This window comes from Acartia tonsa, chromosome 3 (genome assembly GCF_053477335.1).
Source record: "Acartia tonsa isolate MP-2025a chromosome 3, ASM5347733v1, whole genome shotgun sequence".
NCBI lineage: Eukaryota > Metazoa > Arthropoda > Copepoda > Calanoida > Acartiidae > Acartia > Acartia tonsa.
Genome location: NC_137262.1, coordinates 24,381,042 through 24,403,229, shown reverse-complemented (window position 1 = coordinate 24,403,229; position 22,188 = coordinate 24,381,042). Strand labels below are relative to the sequence as shown.

Genomic DNA, 22,188 nt, shown 5'->3' with positions numbered 1-22,188 from the left:
AGGAAACAAGAAGAAAATAAATATTATTATTATTATTTTAGGTACAAGAAGGAACTAGAAGGAAGCAGGAAGAAAAGAAATATTATTATTAATATTTTAGGTACAAGAAGGAACTAGAAGGAAACAGGAAGAGAAGGAATATTATTATTATTATTTTAGGTACAAGAAGGAACTAGAAGGAAACAGGAAGAAAATAAATATTATTATTATTATTTTAGGTACAAGAAGGAACTAGAAGGGAACAGGAAGAAATATTATTATTATTATTTTAGGTACAAGAAGGAACTAGAAGGAAACAGGAAGAGAAGGAATATGAATATTATGAAGATTATTACTATGACTATGCCTCTGCCTGTGGAGTTGGAGAATTGGATGTTAAGGTATTTAAATTAGCATTTAAACTAAAAAGTGGCCTTGCAATGTATCAGAAGTATTTAAAAATGCTTGTTTATGATGGTCCAAATCCAATAAAATATCTTAGGCTAGCTAAAGAGTAAGGGTTTCCTACGCCTTAAATAGTCCACTATATCTAAGTTTGGTAATCCTAATTCTAAATTCATGATTTGAGTAAAACTTGATATATAAATGTATTTTGTTTTGATAAAAATCAAAATTACGGAAATAGCAAATATTTATTTTATATTGTCTTCTATATCCCAACTTACAAGATTTATGAAGAGCTCCCATGGCCGCAAGTGATACACATTTAATCTTGTTTTGCATTTATAATTTTCTAAGAATTATTAAAATAAAAACTGTTCTCAGGTGACCTACAAGCCTGGAAGATGTCTGAAGACTGCCAAAAATGGAGACAAACTGACTATGCACTATGTCGGCAAACTCAAGTCTGGAACTCAGTTTGACAGCTCTGTGGACAGAAATAAACCTTTTGAATTTACTTTGGGAGTTGGTCAGGTTAGTAATTTCATTTTTTTTAAAGACTTTTTTTGAAAAAAGACATGCTTTCTCCTCATTTTTTGGCCCTTAGAACCTCTAAAACAGTGGTCTCTAAAAAGTTTATCTGTGTTTTGTTTTGTGTCTCTATCACTTTATGCTTTCCCACGAGAGTCCGATCAAGCACCTTCCCCTGTTTGTAAATAATTCAAAGTACTTTGTCTGTTTTGTTATTTGTATATTAATTCATATAACACAAACATTAGATTAAATATCAAATCTTGGTAATGTTTAGGTTATTGCCGGTTGGGACGCTGGTCTTGAGGGTATGTGTGTTGGTGAGACTAGAGCCCTGACCATACCCCCAGATCAGGCCTACGGAGAGGCTGGGGTGGGTTCTGTCATACCCCCTTGCTCAACTCTAGTCTTTGATGTTGAATTATTAGATATTCAGTAAATTATAATTTTGTGTATATTTTTTTGTATTAGTTAATTAGTTTATATTATTAAATGAAGTCAAATAAAATAAAACAGTAGTTATTAAACTAATTAAAAATAAAATAATGTATTGTTTTTACTTTAGTAGCGGAGCTACTCTATAACCAAAGTATGACTGACTGATAAATAATATAAATTGATGTCATACTCATAATTATTTGATTTTTAAAATATTTTTAGTTAAGTGCTCATGGCTATGGTTGATACATAGCATAAACTTGTTAGAAATTTAAATTTTCATTTAAAAGAGAAGTTGTATGCATTTAGAAAGAGAAGATATTATGTTCAGCCTCCTAACTGAAACATAAACAAGTGTATATGTAAAATGCTGCATAGTGACCTAACTTTTTCTTGACATTTAAAATACTCTCTCTATCTACCTATCTTTCTCTATCTGCTGAACTCTCTTAATAAGCTCCTTGTTGACATTTCAATTATGAAAACTTTGTTGTTTTATGAACGTATGAATTACTTGCATTTGATATAGGAATTAGATAAATAAATACAAACTAAAGCGAGAAGATTTTAGGTACATCACAAGCTATTCAATTGCATTTGATTTGTCTAACTTAAATTTTTTGACCCAGAGAATAAGTGGTCATTAAACTATAAATAACACCGGTACCCAAAGTTTTACTAGAAGCTCGTTGGCTAAATAAACTTTGAGTACTTTTATTGAATTTTGATTGTTTTGTTCCAACCTTGCAGCATCCATATTTTACAACAAATAAATCTAATCTTTAAAAGTTTTGTTTTATTATCATTAAGGATGTACATCAATTTATCGTTCATTGTCTTATCCATCAAGGTCCCCGGTTAATCCCGATTCTTTTTAATATACCTATATATTATTTTTAATGAATCCGTTCAAAGCTTTTTATCAATCACTGCCTGATTATATTGATTAAAATGGAAAATAACCTGCCTAACATAAAAAGAAAATATAACACACTGCAAATGGACTAACAGGCTTATATTTTACTCCACAATTTAAGGTCATTAATAGCCTTGATATTATAATTGAAAACAATATTAATTTAATGATTACTTTTATTAAAAATAGTGTTAAGTAGCCCTGTGACCTTTTCGTTGTGCCGGGCAAAGTTGAGTTTAGCCAGGTACATTTACAATAAGATGACCTTTCCAGCTACTACAAACCTTTCCCTCGCCTCCATACATTTCCCTTTAATCGCCCAATCTCCCTCTTTGTTTTTCTAAGGCTTTAACACTCCTCTTATATGTGTATATGCTTCCCCCCCCCCTCCCCCAACCCCCATATTTTTGTGAAAGATCCCTTCGTCCGGTTTATTTTTAAAAGCAAAGCTTCTCTGCATTTAATTTTATTTCGCTCTTCTGCACGTTATAACAGTCAGATTGCAAGTTAACTATGAGTCTATGGTATGTTAAACAAGTCTTATCGATTTAAAACCTTGTAAGACGATATCCAAAGCGATGGGGTACAATCTACACAGCGTAACACCTCTGTAATCCCGTCAAATTTGAATAACTATTTGCTTTTTCCATTTAATGTACTTGTACATATTAAAATTGTTTTTAAAATAAGGTTTTCGATTATTGATATTGGCTTTTATGGATGTTGCTATCCTTGTTTTCGTGTTTGTATCTGTGTAAATGAAGGGACCTGACTCGAAGCTTTCTAGGTAAACAATTAGTTAGGGGCTTTTCAGGGAAGTTTTTACATTCCCGCATTTTTAAATTAAAAGCATTATTTTATTTTACTGTTCTTTACACCTAAATAGCTATATGTTCGGTGTCCAAGAACATTGACGAAACAACATAATAGATAATTTTAAGGAAAGCTTGTTAATGGTCCTACAGGTTTTTTTTTCTATTTGAGAAGGAACAGAACAAATGGGAGAAAATGTTACTCTTGAATCTCTAAAACCCAGAATTGAACCTAAGAAAATTGAAAGATTTTAAGGGACAAAAACATAGGCAAAAAATCTTTTAAAGTGATTATTAGGAAGTGCTTATATTCATCAGGAAGAGAGAGGAAATTTCAAAAAATTTATCTTCGCTGTTTTCTCTAACACGATTGGTGGAAATATTTATTTGCGCACATGTTACTTCAGCTTTACTTGCTGTTTTATTTAAAACCCTCCTAAGTTCTAAGTAAAATTATTTTTCTATGAGTTCATGCACGGGAATGGGACGCTTAAAGACAAGTGTGTCTTCACTTCTGCATAAAGTCAGATTTCCATTTTATCAAAGTCATGATTTTTTCAAGATGACTTTTCTTAATTTCATCCAAAAAATGCCACATTTACGCATTTTGTGGTCGGGTGTTGTAAGGGGTATTTTGTCTTTTGAGTAATGACACTTGGGTGGAAGATGTAGCACACTTCAAAAGGCCAGTGCTAGGGGATTCTAAAAAAGGTGAAAATGTTGGCTATTGAAAAGGGGAGGTGATGGAAGGGCGGGTCTAAAGGCCAGCCCAGAGACCTGAGGTCCCTTTATGTGCTTGAGGCCAGGGCATTCAGTCAGCCTTTTGCGGTCAGCCTACACTAACAAGAGTACTCGCGTAGAAGTTAATTGAAACACTTATTTTCACTAAGGTAAAACCTTATTATTTTAATTTTCTCATTTTAAGAGCGCATATACTCTAAAATCTGTTTATAGTAACCCGCAACAACACTCATTTTAAATTATTCGTCATGATCATGTCATACTTTAAAGAGAATGCCTTAGTAATATTTTACCCAACATTTTTCAAATTGCTATTGATTAAAAGCAAGAAGTTTTGTTTCGTATTTATTTATTTATGTAATGTAGAATTATTCAGATTTTGTTTATATAATTGTATTGTGTTATTTATATTATTGAATTGATGAAAAACTTATTTTTCTCTCATAATGGATAGCGGCTCTGCCCCTAGCCTCTAGGGGCTTTGCCCGAAGAGGTAATTAAAAAATATAAAATTAAGTACTACTGGTGCTGCCAGTAGTTTTATATGAAGAACTAACTTCCAGTTAACAAAAAAAGTGGGGGGGGGGGATTTTTTTTGTTTTTTGGGGGGGTTGGGGTTTAGCATCTCCCAATAAAATATCTTAAAAACACCACAGCACCAATAGGTATATATCCTGAAGAGTAAAATTCGATCGGTTCAGTGGTTACCAAGATCTTAAGGGAAGGACAGACAGACGGATAGACATCAAGCTACTTTGTATTATAGATAATCTAATTATATGCGGGTTCTTCTAGCCCTTAATTTTGCTACTTTTACCAAATTTGCAAAAAATAAGCATTCTTCATTAAGTATGGTTTATTTGCAGTTGAACCAAAATTTCCTCCAAATATTTTTAGATATATGCAAAATATGCTTGGTAGAAAAAAATATTGCACGCTAAAATTCTTCTCATTCGTGCCTTATATTTCAATTTCTAGGGCAAAAGAGATAAGTTACTTGTAAAAACTTTCATAATAAAAAACGAAGATGCTGTACAACTCTCTTTGTTTGTCAGTTAATTAAAAAGAGTATATTTAGTGATTTGGCAGATATGAATCTACTCTAAAACTCACTTTATTCGTCTGTCACTTTATCTCTGATTCTTTCAACACAGAGAAATATGTCAGAGATTTAAAGGGATAAGAAATAGTCAATAAATTGATGTACATAACAAATGATGATACACAAAATGAAATTAACAATTTTATAGATTACAATTAGTGGTTGAAACTTTTGGACACTCAAATAATAGACCAACCAATCAAAATTCTACAAATATCCCCAAGGTTTAAAGCGAACGAATAATAAAATGTTATTACAATTACTTTGGGGACTAATGTAATAAACAGCCGATTGTCCCCTTCCTCCCTGGAAATATGTAATTCTCTCACACAAGAAATTTGCAATCTGACCTTTCTTTGGAAAATTGCAATTTTAACAAGGAAAATTATATTCTAATCTAGCGCAGCAATTACAAGCTAAGATCATACTAAGTAAGGAAAATAGAGTATTATGAAGTTAAATTAAATATAAAACTGATGACTAAAATGTAATAGTTAGGATACTCATTTTGTCAATAAATCATTTTGTATGACATTTTCTCATTTAAAATTGAGAATATTATTTTTGTTAATACACATATGACTACAATACTGACAAGAAACATGACTGTACTACATACCCCAAGTTATTATAGTATAGCTGCGCAATCAAAATGTTAAGGGTTACATATTGAAAAAATGGTATGCTAATTCAGGGTCCAATTTTGTACAACATATTTTGTGCATAGAAATTTTTCTAGAGAATTCTAAATATTTTATGCGTTTATTTGCTAATCTGTACAAAATAAAAACTTTTGAAACCAAATATTTATTCAAATTTTAGAAGCAATAATTTGGTAATTATTTGACCTGTACTTATTAGACTTGTGTACATTCTCGGTCTACTAGGTTTATGTAATATATTGAAAGGGTTGTAAAATTGGTCCTGCATTCCCGAATTAATCAGGGAGGGAACGGATATTGTAATGTTAATCACAATGGTACGAAAAGTTTTATATCCACTTTATCTTACTCATGGATACAGGATGAATTTTTGACAAAACTCTATTACTTTTATTTCATTTTGATTGGTTAGTCCAAAATTGTGTCTAATCTTTTCAACCAATGATTTTGATCTATTAAAGTTGTAATTTTGTTTATAATCATTTTGGATTCCTGGATATCCCTGCGAATTTATGCATGATACATGCTAACCCTGTTAGAATTAACATTTTAATTTTGGCCATCGATTTGAAGTTTATGTCTTTATGACTGTAAATCGTTTATTAAATCCTTTGTCGCCAAATTTTAACAAAATTATGTTTTTTTTTTAAACCAGCTAAACTATTTCTTGACCTTACATTAAACATTTTTGAACCTATATAGTTAAGTCTATCCACATTATTTTTTTCCCTCGTTTTTTTAATAGGGTTAACAAAGTTCTAATAAAAAAGTAACGGTATGTATATTGAACAGAAAGAAATTATAGAACTCAATACTCAAAAATCTGCTAGAACATGAAACCCAAATAGATCTATGCAATAAGATAAAAATAAACAAAAAAAATATAGTAAATCTAAATTAAACTTCTGAAAAAATAGGAGCAAAGTTACTCTTTAACTCATACTTATTTGTGTTTTTGTTCTACATGGTCATTACTTGGTTGAAGTAAAATATTTATTCTCAAATCTATTATGAAGATTTTCCTAGATCTAATTAAAATATAAATATTCACTTTAGCTTTATAAGTTTTTATTTCTATGATTCGCTTGTCATGAATGTTGTCAACTCTTTTTCCAGATTTGAAACTTATTTTTAAAACATACTTTTGTTATTCCCGCTTTTTATAGATGTTTGTTTTAAATATAAATTTTCTGTTTCTAGGTGTTCAGTACTTTAAAGTGCATGTATTTTTGTAGAAAACAAGGATGACAACATCCATAAAAGCGAAGCACTGAAACGGTAGGACAAACGGACATTAACACTTGTATAGTATCTGAACTGAAAAATCGGAACATAAATGTATAAATGTCGAATCAAAATTGTAGGTAAATTTGTTGAAAAACTGCTTAAAAACAGGATAATGTTTATGGACATACTTACATTTTTGGACTTGATTATAGAGTTGCCTCGCTTATAATATTGTTCTTTGTTGTCCCAGGAATCAATATACCAAAAATCAGATCAAACGGATAATTAAAACACTTGAAAATTTGTTGTTAAAAAAGTAGAAAAATCAACATGTTTAAAATGGACGTACGGACATTCTGGTAATGATTATAGAGTTGCTACGCTTTCTAAATCGTACCTAACTACTACAGGAATCATCATGCAAAGTTTGAAATCGATAGGACAATTCTAACATGCCTAAATTAACGAATAAAAACTATCTATCTCGGACGGACGTACGGACGGACCGACCCTAAAAATGGCAAAAAATATTGGACCAAAATTAGTACAATAATCAAAACAAATGAAAACAAAAAACAAGCAACATGGTAATATTTGGTACTTTTTGATTACTTTTTTCACTTCTAATTTTAAATTGGAATTTTCTAAAATTTTCAATCCAACAAAAAACATACATTTCCAAATCATTTAAGTGTTTGATTTGTAAATATGGGTAATAGGTAAAGGAAGATCAATAGATATAAAAAAAACTTTAATTCTTAGGTCAGTTTTAAAAAATAGGGCTCTGCAGCTGCGCACGTCTTACGCTTGTATTACTCAGGGAAATCAACCTTTTAAAATTTTAATAATCAACTGGATCTAAAACTGACACAAATATGGCCGATTCACTTTTCAAAAAAGATTTCAAAGTATCCAAACGGTTTTAAATTTGAGGCTTAGTAACGGATGACGCGCGGCTGCCGAACACTCATGGAAAAGGTTGAGTTTAAATTTATCATCATTGTCATTTCCTTGTCTAAAAATATTAAAGATTTGGGTATAGTCCCTTTCATAACATCGCACCTTATGGGACGATTTTTCGTATTTTTCACAGTAGCTTTTCTCCTATTTCTAGCCCCTGCGGGGGGCTTTAACCCTGTGGGGCAATCACCTAACCCAATATAACCTAACCTAACCTAAAATAACCTATAAAAAGCCATTTTAAAAATACGACGAATCGCCCCTTATGGGGCGATGTTACGAAAAGGACTATTCCCAAAGATTTTTATCTATCAAAATAAATTCGACTTAAAAATAATATTAATTTACTTAACAGTATCTTAAAGGAACAAAATAAGATTATTAGTAAAAAGTGCTTAGAAACAAACTTTTTATAAAATGGAACTTTTTTTGCCAGATTTTGTTATGAATATTGTGTACTACAATTCCTTTGTTAATATGACAGTTTCATTCTTTGAGATACATTCAATTTGGTTATTTATAATTTAATCATGAATGCTTTTTATGCACTTTATTTGTGCTAGTTTGTTTAATTTGTGTTAACACCTCCTTAAAATGGAAACTTGAGAGGCTTGATTTTGCTTCCTCTAGGCACATTACTGCGCTTTCATAATTTCCTTAAATGATCTTTGCAAATAAGTTTAAATCTTATCCTAAAATATTAGACTTCTTTCCATAATTTCACATTTCTAATCATAGGATTTACATACCCTTTTCTCCGTGGCATCATGACCTAACTATAACAGACTTTACATATGAATAAATATGTTTTTTATAAAAACTATTAAGTTACCTCTCCTAGCTATAGTTAATCCTGCGCCAGGAATGCAGGGGATAATTTATACAAGAAAACTTTGAGGTGGCCTTACTCCTTAGTAAGTTGACTAACAATATCAACTCAACACCTTATGTCGTCCACATGGCTTTTAGCGAAAGAAGCCATAGTTTTTTTTACTTATATCTTAACTACCAAACTATACTTAATAATAATGACATTATTTTATTATTTTTACATCAATATTTAAGCTAATAAATGATTATTACTGATGCATCTATATATCTATAACTAAATGAAGCAATATGTCTTAGAATAGTTTAATGCCAATGGTAAATTTGAATTAATACTCCCGAATCCGAAATTTCTAAAAGAGAAAATTATTTGAATAAAGATATATACATATATCTATTCTCCAGTGTCCAAACTCTTCCATTATTTTAGTGCTACCAATAGAAAAATATTACATTCTATGAAAATGGGAGTAGAATTAATTTAGTGTCCATAGTGCTATCCCTGTATCCCTGTAGGTAAACCGGGGTCAGGTTACTCCATGGGTTAATATTCTTCTGGCACAAGTTGGGAAGCAGTATTAATATTTATACAAACAGGTTAACATACGTGATTTCCGTAGCAGCGTCTCTACTCTAGAATTAATCAGGAATAAGGTGTAACCAACAATCGCAAAATTTTATGAAATATCGAATATCTATATTAAAGAAAGATTTCTAAATTTGTTTAAAGGTTCGTATGACCAATCTTCATTTTGTCCCTTTGACCATCCTTACCGCCTTGGTTTAAATTGAAACTGTGATTTTCTCGGATGCTATTTAATTTTCTCTAGTACCTGCTTTTTTTTGTCTACCCGTCAATATCACTACATTGAAGATAATAATTATTTTAGCTGCTAAAAAGATATACATAGTTCAATACTTTCATGTGAATATTTCCACGAATATTGAGTATCTTCTCTATAAATTACAATTTGAGATTCGTCTGTTTTTTTCTATTAATTTCCGTGAATGATTCGCAGCTTATTGATGTTGCAATCATCGTACTGGTACTATTCATGTATTATATTGAAGTTAATAAAATATTAATCTTTATATCTCTATTTAAAAAATCTCTAATTACGTCAAAATCTACGAAATTTCTATTTCGGTATTTTTAACGTAAAAAAGGATATGAGAAAAATAAATAAAATTAATTTAAAACATTTGTTTTAATTTTTTTAAATTTTTTTATTTGATTTAATAATAAAAACATCAAGTATATAACTCCACTAAAGTTAAAGTCCTTGCTGTTGAATTTTATGTTTTTAGATCTGCTTAAACCATTACAAAGATGAATTTAGATGATTGGGATGTCAAATTAAGGTAAATTTTTTAACAACTATACAACAAACAAACTCAGCGGCTAATAGAAAATTTTATTTGTTATTAGCAACTTTTTTCATTAGGTTATAACTTTCGGAGGAAAGTTGAAGAATGGGAATTTCTCGCATCGTATTATAAACAGCTTTCCGTGGATATAAAATTTTTATATTCGAAGAAAACTGGATAGGAACCGGTTCTGTTCCACCGGATATTAATCGGTTTCGAATGAATACGAGAAAGAAAATTAAAGGTTCTGACTTTGAGTTATGCACGATGTATTTATAAGACTGAAAACGAATGACAGATATTTTAAAAGAATAAAAAGAAGAGCTGAAAAGTGACAAGTGTGACGTCATAAAATTACGTCTATACCCATCTCTTTTTAGGGGTTTCCTTTCCAACTTCTACTAGCAACCCTTTTTAAAAACTATTTTATGACGTCACGCATGACGCTTTCCATTGCTTAGATAAATTAAATATCCTTTTAAAGATAAATATAAAATTTTTGCAACCTTTTTTAGGGAGTTAAAAGAGCGCTTGACACTTGGAAATGTTCATCTTATTCCAAAACAACGAACTTTGGTGCAGGTAGAAAACATATAAATAGTTTCTTTCAATACAGTCGCATGCACAGGGTTTCGAATAAGGAGTAGGTAAAAGGGGTTGCAGTCATCCCCTTGCACGCCAACTTTTTTTTATCTACTTCCACCTTAAAATGATAAATTATATTTTTATTTTAATACAATATACAAACCTGAATTAGTCAATCAAATATATGTATGTATGCTTATTGCTTAAAATAGATAAAATTATAAAATCTATCATAGTTGATAGACATGTCACATTAAGAGATATAAGTTTTCCGGAATTGTAATGTAGGGAGTAGATTTGAAATCTGCATCAAATTTTAAGGATTTTTTATATAATTCGTTTTTTGTATAATTCTTTATCTAAAAGCGGAAATACAAATTAAGTTAATTAATTTTGGCATCCGTGATTGGTGGATTTAAAAAATCTGCGCTCTGATTGGATGTCGTACATCATTCAACCAATTAGAGCGCAGGTAGTTTAAAATCCACCTATCCTATTGGTCAAAATTAATTAACTTAAAATGTATTTCCGCTTTTAGATAAAGAATTTTACAAAAAAACAAATTTTATAAAAAATCCTTAAAATTTGATGCAGATTTCAAATCTACTCCCTACATTAAAATTCCGGAAAACTTATATCTCTTAATGTCACATACCTAAGCAAAAATACTAAATATTCTTATTCTAGACGGTCGCCTTTGAGAGACCAACAATCCAACTAAGTGCACCAATTCAAAGGTATTTAGAATGTGATAATAACATTACAAGGATGACAACATACTACAACAAAGCTAAGAATCCAGATAATCTCATAAATACACTTTTATGAGCAAAGATAGAGCTTATGATAATTAAGAAAATTTATACATCTAGAAACAGAAAAAAATAGTATACTTTATTGCTACAAGAATCCTTATACATGGTCAAAATGAAAAGGCCACTTTTCCATGTATAAATTTGCTATCATAGCAATTTTTTAAAGACTCATTATGAGTATTCAAGCTAGGCAAATACAACAACAAAAAATAATCTACTCATATGAAAGTTTTAATTTGCCTTTTATCAGAGACAATTAGATTGTTATATAAATTAGTAAAAATTGTATAATAATATCACATATAATCAAGTATATACATTTGACAATTAGTAAAAAAGTAAAATAACTGTTTAAAGGTTTCGTGATTTTTCAATACTTTTATTTGTTATTCTAATCAATTTGACTTTAATATTGCAGTTAATACATTTTATTTGGGCTATCGATAATTCTAAAAATTAGATGGTAGAATCTTATTAATTTTTTTTCAGAAAAAAAACAATTACAATAAATTTTTAAAATTGTAGATAACGAATCAATTTTAATAAATTAGTTATTGCAAATTGTTTTAGACCCTTGGCACAAGTACATCAGATAGAGTTTTGTGTGGTTTGTGGTGATAGAGCTTCAGGTAATCTACATCCCTTTCGTTCCTCCAAAAATAAAACCTACCAATGGGTGAATTTCACAAATATAAATGGGAGGACATGATCTATATATATGATCTATATATTGTTGTATCCCTTTAAACATGCTTAAATAATAAACACAAAACTTATTATTACCAATTACCTCATTAAGGCGGTATTCTCCTTCAATTTCAAGTGATCATCACCTAGAGAACCTGCTTGTAATGGGATGCAATACTCTAACGCCCACTGGTGGATATTAGGATAAGTAACATCCAACAGACAACCAACCCTTTGATTGCACTACTTTTGTCTGAGAAGTGCTTACTGTGCATGGTAATGAGTTGCGCCTGTTTCGGTTTTGGGTCGAGATTAAAACCTATCCCACCCCTGACGATGAGCGGATGCGCTACGTGTTGAGCCACGGTCGCGGGCTTAAATATAATCACGTTCAAAACGTGAACCTAAATCATTCATAAATTTAGATAAAATATGACAAACAAGATTTAAGACAAAAATTTAAGATAATGAAGTAATTAATATATTTTAAGAATATTTCAAGGGAAACACCTTCTAAATTTTAAATTTGTATCATCTGACATATTTTACTCAATTTATTTTAACATGTGAGATTATTCATTCCTTAAAGTGTATTTTGATATAAAGACAAGGAAAAACATCATAAAAAAGATTATCATTAGCGCAAATTTTCATAATACATCAAAGCAAAAATTTTTTTACGGATTTTACTTTTTAAGAAGATTATTTGGAAATTTTACGAGATAATTGAGATTTACCCAGATATTATCTATAATACAAAGTAGAATGATGTCTGTCTGTCCGTCTGTCTGTCTGTCCATCCGTCTGTCTATCTGTCCGTCCCTTAAGATCTCGGTCCACTGAACCGATCGGATTCTACTCTTCAGGGTATATACCTATTTGTCCTGTGGTGGTTTTAAGCTATTTTCTTGGGGGGTAGGACACCCCCCACCCCCAACCCCCCCCCCAAAAAAAAAAATCCCCTCCCCCTTAAAAAAAATAATTTTCTTGGGAACACATTAGACCAAGCACCAGTAGTACTTTATTTTTTTATTTTTTATTATATCTGGGGGCAAAGCCCCTAGAGGCTAGGGGCGAAGCCGCTTGTATGGTATAAAGCCGCTGCATTTATTTCCTAGATTTTTGTAAAACCAAGGAACATTAAACAACATATCTGGAACTTACTTTATACGACCGTATGAACGTTTGATCTTTTATTTGTAATTTTAGTGCCGGGACCAATATAATGAAACCTCCAAGTCTTAAAATGTCTTTTTATAAAAGTTTTTCTTTTTTAAGCTACCATTATTGAGATTTGGGGAGAGGGGTATAATTTTCTTTACTCCATCAAAGATTCATATACAATTTTATGCTTAAATTAAATTAAAAATTTAAATTATTTCTTCTTTTAGGTCGCCATTATGGAGCAATCAGCTGTGAGGGATGTAAAGGATTCTTTAAAAGATCCATCAGAAAACAAATAGGCTACCAGTGCAGAGGATCTGGTGACTGTCATATAAATAAAAACCATAGAAACAGGTAATAAATAGAACAGGTTACCAGTGCAGGGGATCTGGTGACTGTCATATAAATAAAAACCATAGAAACAGGTAATAAATAGAAAAGGCTACAAGTGCAGGGGATCTGGGGACTGTCATATATATAAAAACCATAGAAACAGGTAATAAATAGAAAAGGCTACCAGTGCAGAGGATCTGGTGACTGTCATATAAATAAAAACCATAGAAACAGGTAATAAATAGAAAAGGCTACAAGTGCAGGGGATCTGGTCACTGTCATGTCAATAAAAACCATAGAAATAGGTATTAAATAGAAAAGGTTGAACACAATAATAGTGTCTGACTGATTATGACGTAACAAAAAAAATTAGCCAATGAGAGGCCACTATAAATTTTACCATTGTCAATAACGGCCTCTCATTGGCCAATTTTTTTGTTACGTCATAATCAGTCAGACACTATTACTGTGTTCGAAAAGGTTAACATACAACTAGGGTTGGGCCGGATATCCGGTGGGGCCGGATATCCGGCCGGATACCGGATATTGAAACTATCCGGCCGGATATCCGGCTCTATAATTTTTTCTACTTTACACCAAAAATCTCTGCTTTTTTAAATCTTAAATGGCTATAATTTTCTTATTATTGAAGCTAGAAGAACATTTTTCTGAATAAGTTTAACTTTATGTAAATTTATATAAGATTTCTGAAGAAATTTTTTTTACTACTTTAATATCTGGTAATTTGGCCGGTTATCCGGCCGGATATCCGGTAATTTGGCCGGATAACCGGATATTTGCCGGATATCCGGCGTTGGCCGGATATCCGGCCGGTTACCAGATATCCGGCATTTGAAATCAGCCGGATATCCGGTATCCGGCCAAAAAAGTATCCGGCCCAACCCTACATACAACCAACCCTTTGTTGAAACAACTTTGTCTGGATGTCGTAATTGTGCATGGTAATTATTTGCGCATATTTACGATCCAAGGCATTCCCCCTTCTCTCACTATTAGTGTCACGTGCCATAAATAACAACAGTAGGTACAATTTTTAACGTCTCTAGTATTTGTCTAGCATTTGTTATGTTTAGGTGTCAACATTGTCGACTCAAGAAGTGCTTGGCCATGGGAATGAAAAGTGATTGTAAGTTTAAATTTCGTTTATCATATTAAACACAGGGTAATGTTTAAGAACATACTTACATTTTTAGGACTTGATTATAGAGATGCTTTGCATATAACATAGTACTTTGTTGTCCTAGGAATCCGTATTCCAAAAATCCAAGAATTTGTAAAATTTAAAATTCAAAATGTTTAAACTGGACGAATATTCTGGTAACGATTATATAGGTTGTTATGCTTTCTAAATCGTACCTAACTACTACAGGAATTACCATTCAAAGTTTGAAATCTATTATAGGGCAATTCTAAAATACCTAAATTAATGAAAAATGCCGTCCGTTCCAGAACGCTCGAATTATAGAAAAGCTTCGCTTTGAAAAATGGACATGTACTGTTTGGACAATTATGTCTATAAAGATAATAAATTATAAATTTGAAGCCAATAAGCAGATAAGTTTACCATCAACCAATGAGGGAAAAGTTTATATATATTAACCAACAAGAGGACAGAGCTATACAGCAGGGATCTTAATGGATAAGACAATGGCTGATAAATTGATGTACATCCCCAATGATGATACACAAAATACCCTTTTTATATAGTTAACAATTTTTGGTTATACGTTTGATCACGCAACTTAATCAAAACCAACAACAAATCAAAATTCAATAAAAGTCACCAAAGTTGTTTAGTCAACGAATAAAAATATTGAAGAGAAAAGGACAGGAGAAAACAGCCAGACATTGTTACTTAAAGAGTAGCTGAATAATTAATTTTCATTTCTTCTGTAAAGAATCCTTCATAAGAATGATATATAAGGTTTTCAATAGAATTAAGGATGTGAAAATAACTACGCACATTTTGTAAAATGTATTTTTCGAAATATATGTATAATATTTTTTTTATATAAGACCTTAAAAAAAATTTTCTAATAATTTTAAATTCATCATAATTTATATTTAAAGTAAAAAATATATAAACTTAAATTTAATCAAATATCTATATGATTTTTCTAAAGCTTATATTTATACACCATTTATATGCAATATCCTTTTTAAAAATACTTGGGGGTGGGGGGTACTTCAAACGCCCCTAAAATGCCGCCCCTGAATTAAAAAAAATAACGGGCGAAGCCGCTAGTTATTGAAGAGTGACAACACTATACTAATGCTTTTGTTGTGGGATAGATTCTATTATATTGCAGCTCCGCGTGTAACAGCTGTGCAGGGTGAGAGACGACCTCACAATCTACTCCAACAACAGATTGAGGGGCAACTACCGACCAGTAAACCACAGGATGACAAAGAGCCAATCTTTCAACCAGTTCTACAGGTATTGAGAAGACATGTGGTTGCTTATGATCATCAAAATGGCCAATTTTATATTTCAGACACATTTCAGAGAAAAGAATGAAGGTATTTATTCTTTTTCAAATTTTAGTGGAATTTATCGCATAAAAACATAAAACCTCCCAAAACCTCAATATAGTTATCATTAAAATTATAGACTACTCAGATTTTGCATTTTCAAATCCAGATAACTACCTGGATCTAGTGTTGGGGACCTTTTTCGTGGGCTAGCAAATTGCTTTATGCTCTTTTGTAGCGACTTTGCTATGTTAATATTTCCGACACTATTGGCTGCATATATTTAAATATCCAATTGAAAGTGGCAGAAGGTCCACGGGTTGGGGACTTACAGTTATTTAACCTCTTTCCTCTCTATTGTTTTTACTTTTATTTCTAGCCTTCTGTAGCTCCAGATGGAAGTACAAACCTGGATGATATTGCTGTCAATGAAGATTCTCTGCCTGGTTCTACACAAGAAAGGTGAGGAAAATATTAGAAGCTACAATACAAAAATCTGTTTCATAAAATTTTAAATAACATATATTTTAAAACCTGGGTTTGTGCCTAAAAAATATTATTTGGGTAATTAAGCATATTCCCTATGAGTGAATTTCTAGCGAATAACCCCCCCCCCCCCACCCTTTAAGTTAGTTTAGGTTAGACTATATTAAGTATTAGTTAACCAAGAAAACAATATTTAAATATTTAGGTACACAACAGAGCAAAGACTTTCGTTGACTGAATCTATCCGTGGCATATCAAGTCTATTAGTAAGGTAGTTTGTTACACTTTGAAACCAACAAGGATGACAACATCCATAAAGAATAGTAGAGCGTTAAAACTATAGAAAAGATTTCTTTTAAAATTTATTTCAAAGGCTCACAATATTATGAGTTAGATATTTGGTCCTTTTCATTTCCTTCTAATTTGATTAGATAATTCCATTTTAACATTGTTTGTCTGTCTTGATATAATAGCCGGATCTATCATTGATTTCTGTTGCGCATACACTTATTTGGAAATCTAATAATCTTATCTTTTTAAAACAACATTTTATTCAGAATATATGTATTACAATAAGAATATGACATAGTTTATGTATGAATATGAACAATAAATGAGAAATAAAGTTGCCTCTTATGGAAATTTAAATCATTTTGTACACTATTTGTAAAACACAATAAATATTCAATCTATAATACAAAGTAGAACGATGTCTGTTTGTTTGTCTGTCTGTCTGTCTGTTTGTAGCGAAGGATCTCGCTAACCGCTGAACAGATCGGGTTCTCCTTTACAGGGTAGCTTCTCATAGGTCCTGGGAAGGTTTATAACTATTTTCTTGGGGGGAGAAATTGGTTTGATTAAACATCTTGGGGCAAAGCCCCTAGAGGCTAGGGGCGAAGCCGCTAGTGTAATATAATTGACCAAATCCAACAAATAACAGACGAGTTTATTATCTAAAAATAACAATACTATTTGTATTCAGAAATATGGATTGGAACATGAAAGAAGATAACTCTGTCCCTCCTGTTCCAGTAATTTTTGACCCAAGGTAAAAAATATAAACAAATTACCTTAGACAATAAGTTTAAAATGAACTTACGGAATTTCTGATAATATAAATAGAGTTGCGACGCCTTACACATTATGCCTACGGGTTACAAGAATCTTCTTGCGAAGTTTGTAATTGATGGAAAGTTTCTAACATGCCTGGAGTAAGGGCTTTGACTTTCCATTATACAAGATTACAAAGAAAGAATTTTTTTTACCCTTTTGATAAAAAAATATACAAACAATTACAGATTTGAATTGAGTCCACCTTTGTTGACAACAAATAGCCTGCAGTTTATTTGTGAAACTGCTTCAAGACTGCTGTTCCTCACTATTAATTGGATCAAAAACACTTCACCTTTTAAGACATTCAGGTAAGGAAATAACTTTGAATTTATTCCACCAAAGTGGCTTGACGATCACAATTTTAGGCATCGCGGGTGCTTGCAAGGGAAAGCATCCCTATTAATTTTAAATTGTCAAAATCTTTCACATTGGTGAAACTCAAATAATAAAGTGCACGATAATAGTAATGTTTGAAATCGATCATCTGAGCATTCGGTATCTAGATAGATATGGAAAAGATTCTTTTGACTAATAAAATATGATGTTTCAGATCAGAGCTCCAAGTAGAGTTGTTAAAAGGTTGTTGGAGCCACGTATTTGTGCTAGGACTGGCACAGTGCAGCCAACAGGCTAAAATTCATGAACTTATGCTGGCTGTCGCGGATAGTTTGCAGGTCAGTCAACTTGTGCTTCAGTTATTTATCAGGGATTCGAAGCGAAAAGACAATGACAGATAAATTAACTTTGGGGCTAAAATAACTGGTTTTAATCTTATAACTGTACATTCTATATCCGCGGAAAGCTGTTTATAATACGATGCGCGAAATAACTATTATAAGACTTTGGGGATTAGTGAAATATTACCCCCTCCCTCCCTGGTTATTCATAATGAAATTTGTCATTTGTCTGCTCATTGCTAATTACGTCATACTTTAAATTTTTTTAAAAAATTGTTCTGGGCAAAAGATTAGCTGCTGACTGAGAATTAGTCTCGACTAAACCATGACATAACTAAAGTTGTTAAAAAGGTACAAGTGCTACGTCAGGCGTGACATTTTTAATTTATGATCCCGGGGTTTTTAATTTTAAATACCAAAATCATAATGATAAAGTTAGCAATCCTAAGTTTTGTTCGATAATGGGTAATATAACCAATGATATTAAATGGTTTTATGAATAACCAAAAATATCTAAGATGAAAAAAAAACTAATCAATTTTGATGTAAGTAGTACTTTTTCAAAAGTAATAAAATAAATAAAGTCTAATATTCTATTTCTGTCAAATAATATGTTTTAATAGAAATAACACATTTAATATTTAATATTACGGTTATTATTGACGTGTATATTGTTTCATTAGGAGTAGCTTCATCAGTACTTTTAAAAAATTGTACTTTAGTGTTGACCATAAAAAAAAATTAGCCCAAATCCTATAAAAAATTCTTAAGAAACTTCAGCCGGATATTTTACGTTTTCAAGTAAATGAAAAATATGCTATTTTATACTTTTTCATAAACAGAATTATAATATATTAAATTTTTTTCTGTTTATAAGTCAAAAATAAATTTACTTAGCATTCTTGTAAAACTATATTGCGCTTTTTTCCGGATTTTTTCTTCAAGGAATATAATATTTATAATAAGTGCATTACTGCATATGATTTACTTTTAAACGCCAAAAATAAAATTTCTTTACGTTTTCATATATTTATTATATAAAAAACGACTAAACTGAAAAGTAAATAATTTCTTTTAATTTTTCAACAATGAGATTTTAGGAAAAGTAACAAATTTATTTTTAGGGGCGGCTAAATGAAGAATGTTTGCCAGTAGAGAAGCTAAGTGAAATGATAGAAACATCAAAGAAGGTTTTTCAAGCTGCCCTCTTTATTTCAAAGGTAGTATTTGATTCTTCAAGTTAAAGTTGATCATAAAGGAAAACTTTAACATTTTGATTTGCATTCTGCATTCTGCAACCTTATTAATTAACTATTTGAAAATCTTATAGTAAATCTATTCATATTTGTATCTTTTGCTGTATCGAATAATAATAGCTTTAAATGATTGCAAATTATGTAACAATATTATGTAAATATATTTGGTGTACAGGTTTATTTTCATCAAAATTTTGTCCAGGTTCCACTGAGTGACGTGGATTACTCGTACCTTAAACTATCAACTCTCTTCAGTTTAGGTAAATTTACATTTAACATTTTCTTAAAGTTATTCAATTTAATCAGGTCTCATAAAAGCGAATTAAAAATGTTTTCTCAAATTTCAGCTCCTTAAACACACATATTTATTCATTGTTATAAGTTATTCAAATTGTTATTGTATATTTTGAATTCATTATTCTCACTCTCAATCATTATCATTTTAGTAAGGAATCGGTAGAGATGAACAATTTATTTTACTAGGGATCTAAAGGGATAAGACAATGGCCAATTAATTGATGTACATCCCCAATGATGATACACAAAATTTCTTTTTCTGTAGGTTACATTAATTGGTTGAAACGTTTGGACACTCAACTTATGATCAACCAATCAAAATTCATAAAAAGTCCCCAAAGTTGTTAAGCTAGCGAATAAGAAAACGTTATTAAAAACTTTGGGGACTAGTTTAATAAACAGCCCATTGTCCCTTTACTTCCTACTTAATAAGAGTATGAATGTTAAAAATTTAAATTTTAATTTTGAGAGGAAAATATGATATATTTTTTAGATCAACAGCTGAGCAATACAGAAGACATAAGCACGATCAAAGAGGCAAACAAAGCCCTGTCCGCTAGCTTCACTAGCTTTGTTCATAATAGGGTCACCCTAAATCCTACTGTCAATGTAGAAAGATCAATTTTTGAAACCTTCCAAATTCTTCCTTTGGTCAAAGGTAACTTGAAATATTGATCTTCACCAACAAAAATTATTGTTAACAGAAACTAAGACTATTACGACCAATAACAGCAAAATAAAAATGATAACATTTTTGCAAGTATTATGAGAGATTAAGTATAAAAAAAAAGAAAACAGACGAGAAAAAAAGTAGAGAGAAAGACAAGCAAAAAGAAAAAGGAAGAGGGAAAATGTAAAATAAAAAATGGATTATAGTTTGTTCTGACCTAAGCCTAAGCTTTACAGAATAGAAAAAAATTAAAGATTATCATAACTTCTAATAATAAATATTATTTTTGTACCTTAAATTTAAAAAAGAATGAAAAAATAATTGTACCGCATTGTGATTCACTGCTTTAAAAGTAATGAATCAAGTAAAAAATGGTTTTGAAAATAATCTAATTCATTCATTATTTAAGGATTGTCAAGCTGGTGTTTGGAGGAAATTTTCTTTTCTGGTATGGTAGAAAATGTTCGAATTGATACTGTTATTCCGTTTATTCTTAAAATGAATATACCAACCACCTTAAATTCAAACACTCAGGTATGATTATGAACCTAATGTCGTATTTTAAAATTTAGATTTTCATATTTGGTGATCCCGTAAGTTTTCTTTTCTATAGAGAAGGATATCTTTAACCACTCAACCGATATGGTCGCCCCTTACAGTGAAGCTTCTCATAGGTCCTGGGATGGTTTTATGCTATTTTTTTTATAAAAATTTGGGGTTTAGTTTTAGGCTATTTTTCTTTTATTCTATTTCGCTTCAAATGTAGAGCCTCTTGATACTATGGGCGCAGCCGCTAGTAATCTTATAGTCTAAATATAACAAGACCACATACATTCATTACACGAAAATATGAAAAAAACTTTTGAAATATAATCATTTTGGAATAAACAAAAATAATAGGTAAAATTGTTAGTGAATTAGTTATGAGGGGGGGGGGGGGTAATCGAAATGGAATAAATCTTTTTTGAATACACTTTGTATTTTAAAGAAATTACATTCGTAACTAGCTGTAACAACTGAAATGTAATTTGATTTCCAGGTATCAAGTATTGAAGGCACACCCCTGATGATCAATACCAATCCATCTATACAACCTTGCCACCTAATAAGCACTGCACCTTCCATTCTATCTTGTAATAACATACAATCTCAGAATGGCCTTTCTGTTTCGACTCAACAGTATTTGGAGGATTTGTCAATACATGAAACTAATAATAACAATAATGATAATGATATGACTGACGAAAATGATAATGATGTTAAGATTGATATTTTAAACAATATTTAATATCATTTAATGATTTTATATCTTTTTGTACTATTTTATGTTATATGAAAAGAAGAAATATAAATGTTTTGTATTATTTAAATTATTTCTTTAACGCAAAAAGCTGTAAGGTTTAACTAGAATTTATATGCCTACACTATTTCTTTCTGTGATATGTATCAAATGCTCGCATTAAGTCTAATTAAACTAAATAATCTAACTGTTTATTAAAAACTCAAACTGAACTTGAAGAAAATATGTAAAAGGTAGGAAATAAGATTTTTTTAAATTTCTGGCCTAGAACTTCATTTAGGTATAAAAAATTTAAAGTATCTTAACTTAACTAATCAATAACATGAGGATATAATAAAGAATAAAT

At 30.8% G+C, this 22,188-nt stretch overlaps 2 protein-coding genes across 4 annotated transcripts in view; both read left to right on the top strand.

The window, feature by feature from the left end:
- The window catches only part of LOC145313706 (peptidyl-prolyl cis-trans isomerase FKBP10-like), a 33,596-nt gene extending 32,156 nt beyond the window's left edge, over window positions 1–1,440 (top strand). Inside the window, exons 9-11 of the mRNA XM_080153255.1 lie at window positions 273–380; window positions 766–915; window positions 1,190–1,440. Of these exons, the coding sequence (XP_080009381.1) occupies window positions 273–380; window positions 766–915; window positions 1,190–1,351 (420 nt within the window). The 3' untranslated portion in view covers window positions 1,352–1,440. The remainder of the gene's footprint in view (window positions 1–272; window positions 381–765; window positions 916–1,189) is intronic.
- Window positions 1,441–3,872: 2,432 nt separating this feature from the next.
- On the top strand, window positions 3,873–21,902 carry LOC145315164 (nuclear receptor subfamily 2 group C member 2-like). 3 transcript variants are annotated; one of them, XM_080155202.1, is made up of 18 exons: window positions 3,873–3,968; window positions 9,907–9,960; window positions 10,482–10,548; window positions 11,239–11,288; window positions 11,937–11,995; window positions 13,445–13,571; window positions 14,645–14,697; window positions 15,881–16,008; window positions 16,423–16,505; window positions 16,735–16,800; window positions 17,512–17,577; window positions 17,828–17,950; window positions 18,193–18,316; window positions 19,444–19,539; window positions 19,778–19,835; window positions 20,366–20,530; window positions 20,952–21,076; window positions 21,582–21,902. In XM_080155202.1, exons 2-18 carry the CDS (start codon window positions 9,929–9,931, stop codon window positions 21,828–21,830), a joined length of 1,671 nt encoding a protein of 556 aa, XP_080011328.1. In that variant the 5' UTR covers window positions 3,873–3,968; window positions 9,907–9,928; the 3' UTR covers window positions 21,831–21,902. The 3 variants fall into 3 exon arrangements, 2 of the variants coding, with proteins under 2 accessions (XP_080011328.1, XP_080011329.1); XM_080155203.1 differs by lacking the exon at window positions 3,873–3,968 and adding an exon at window positions 9,173–9,252; XR_013877968.1 differs by lacking the exons at window positions 19,778–19,835; window positions 20,366–20,530 and having other exon boundaries at window positions 21,582–21,720.
- Window positions 21,903–22,188: the final 286 nt, after the last annotated feature.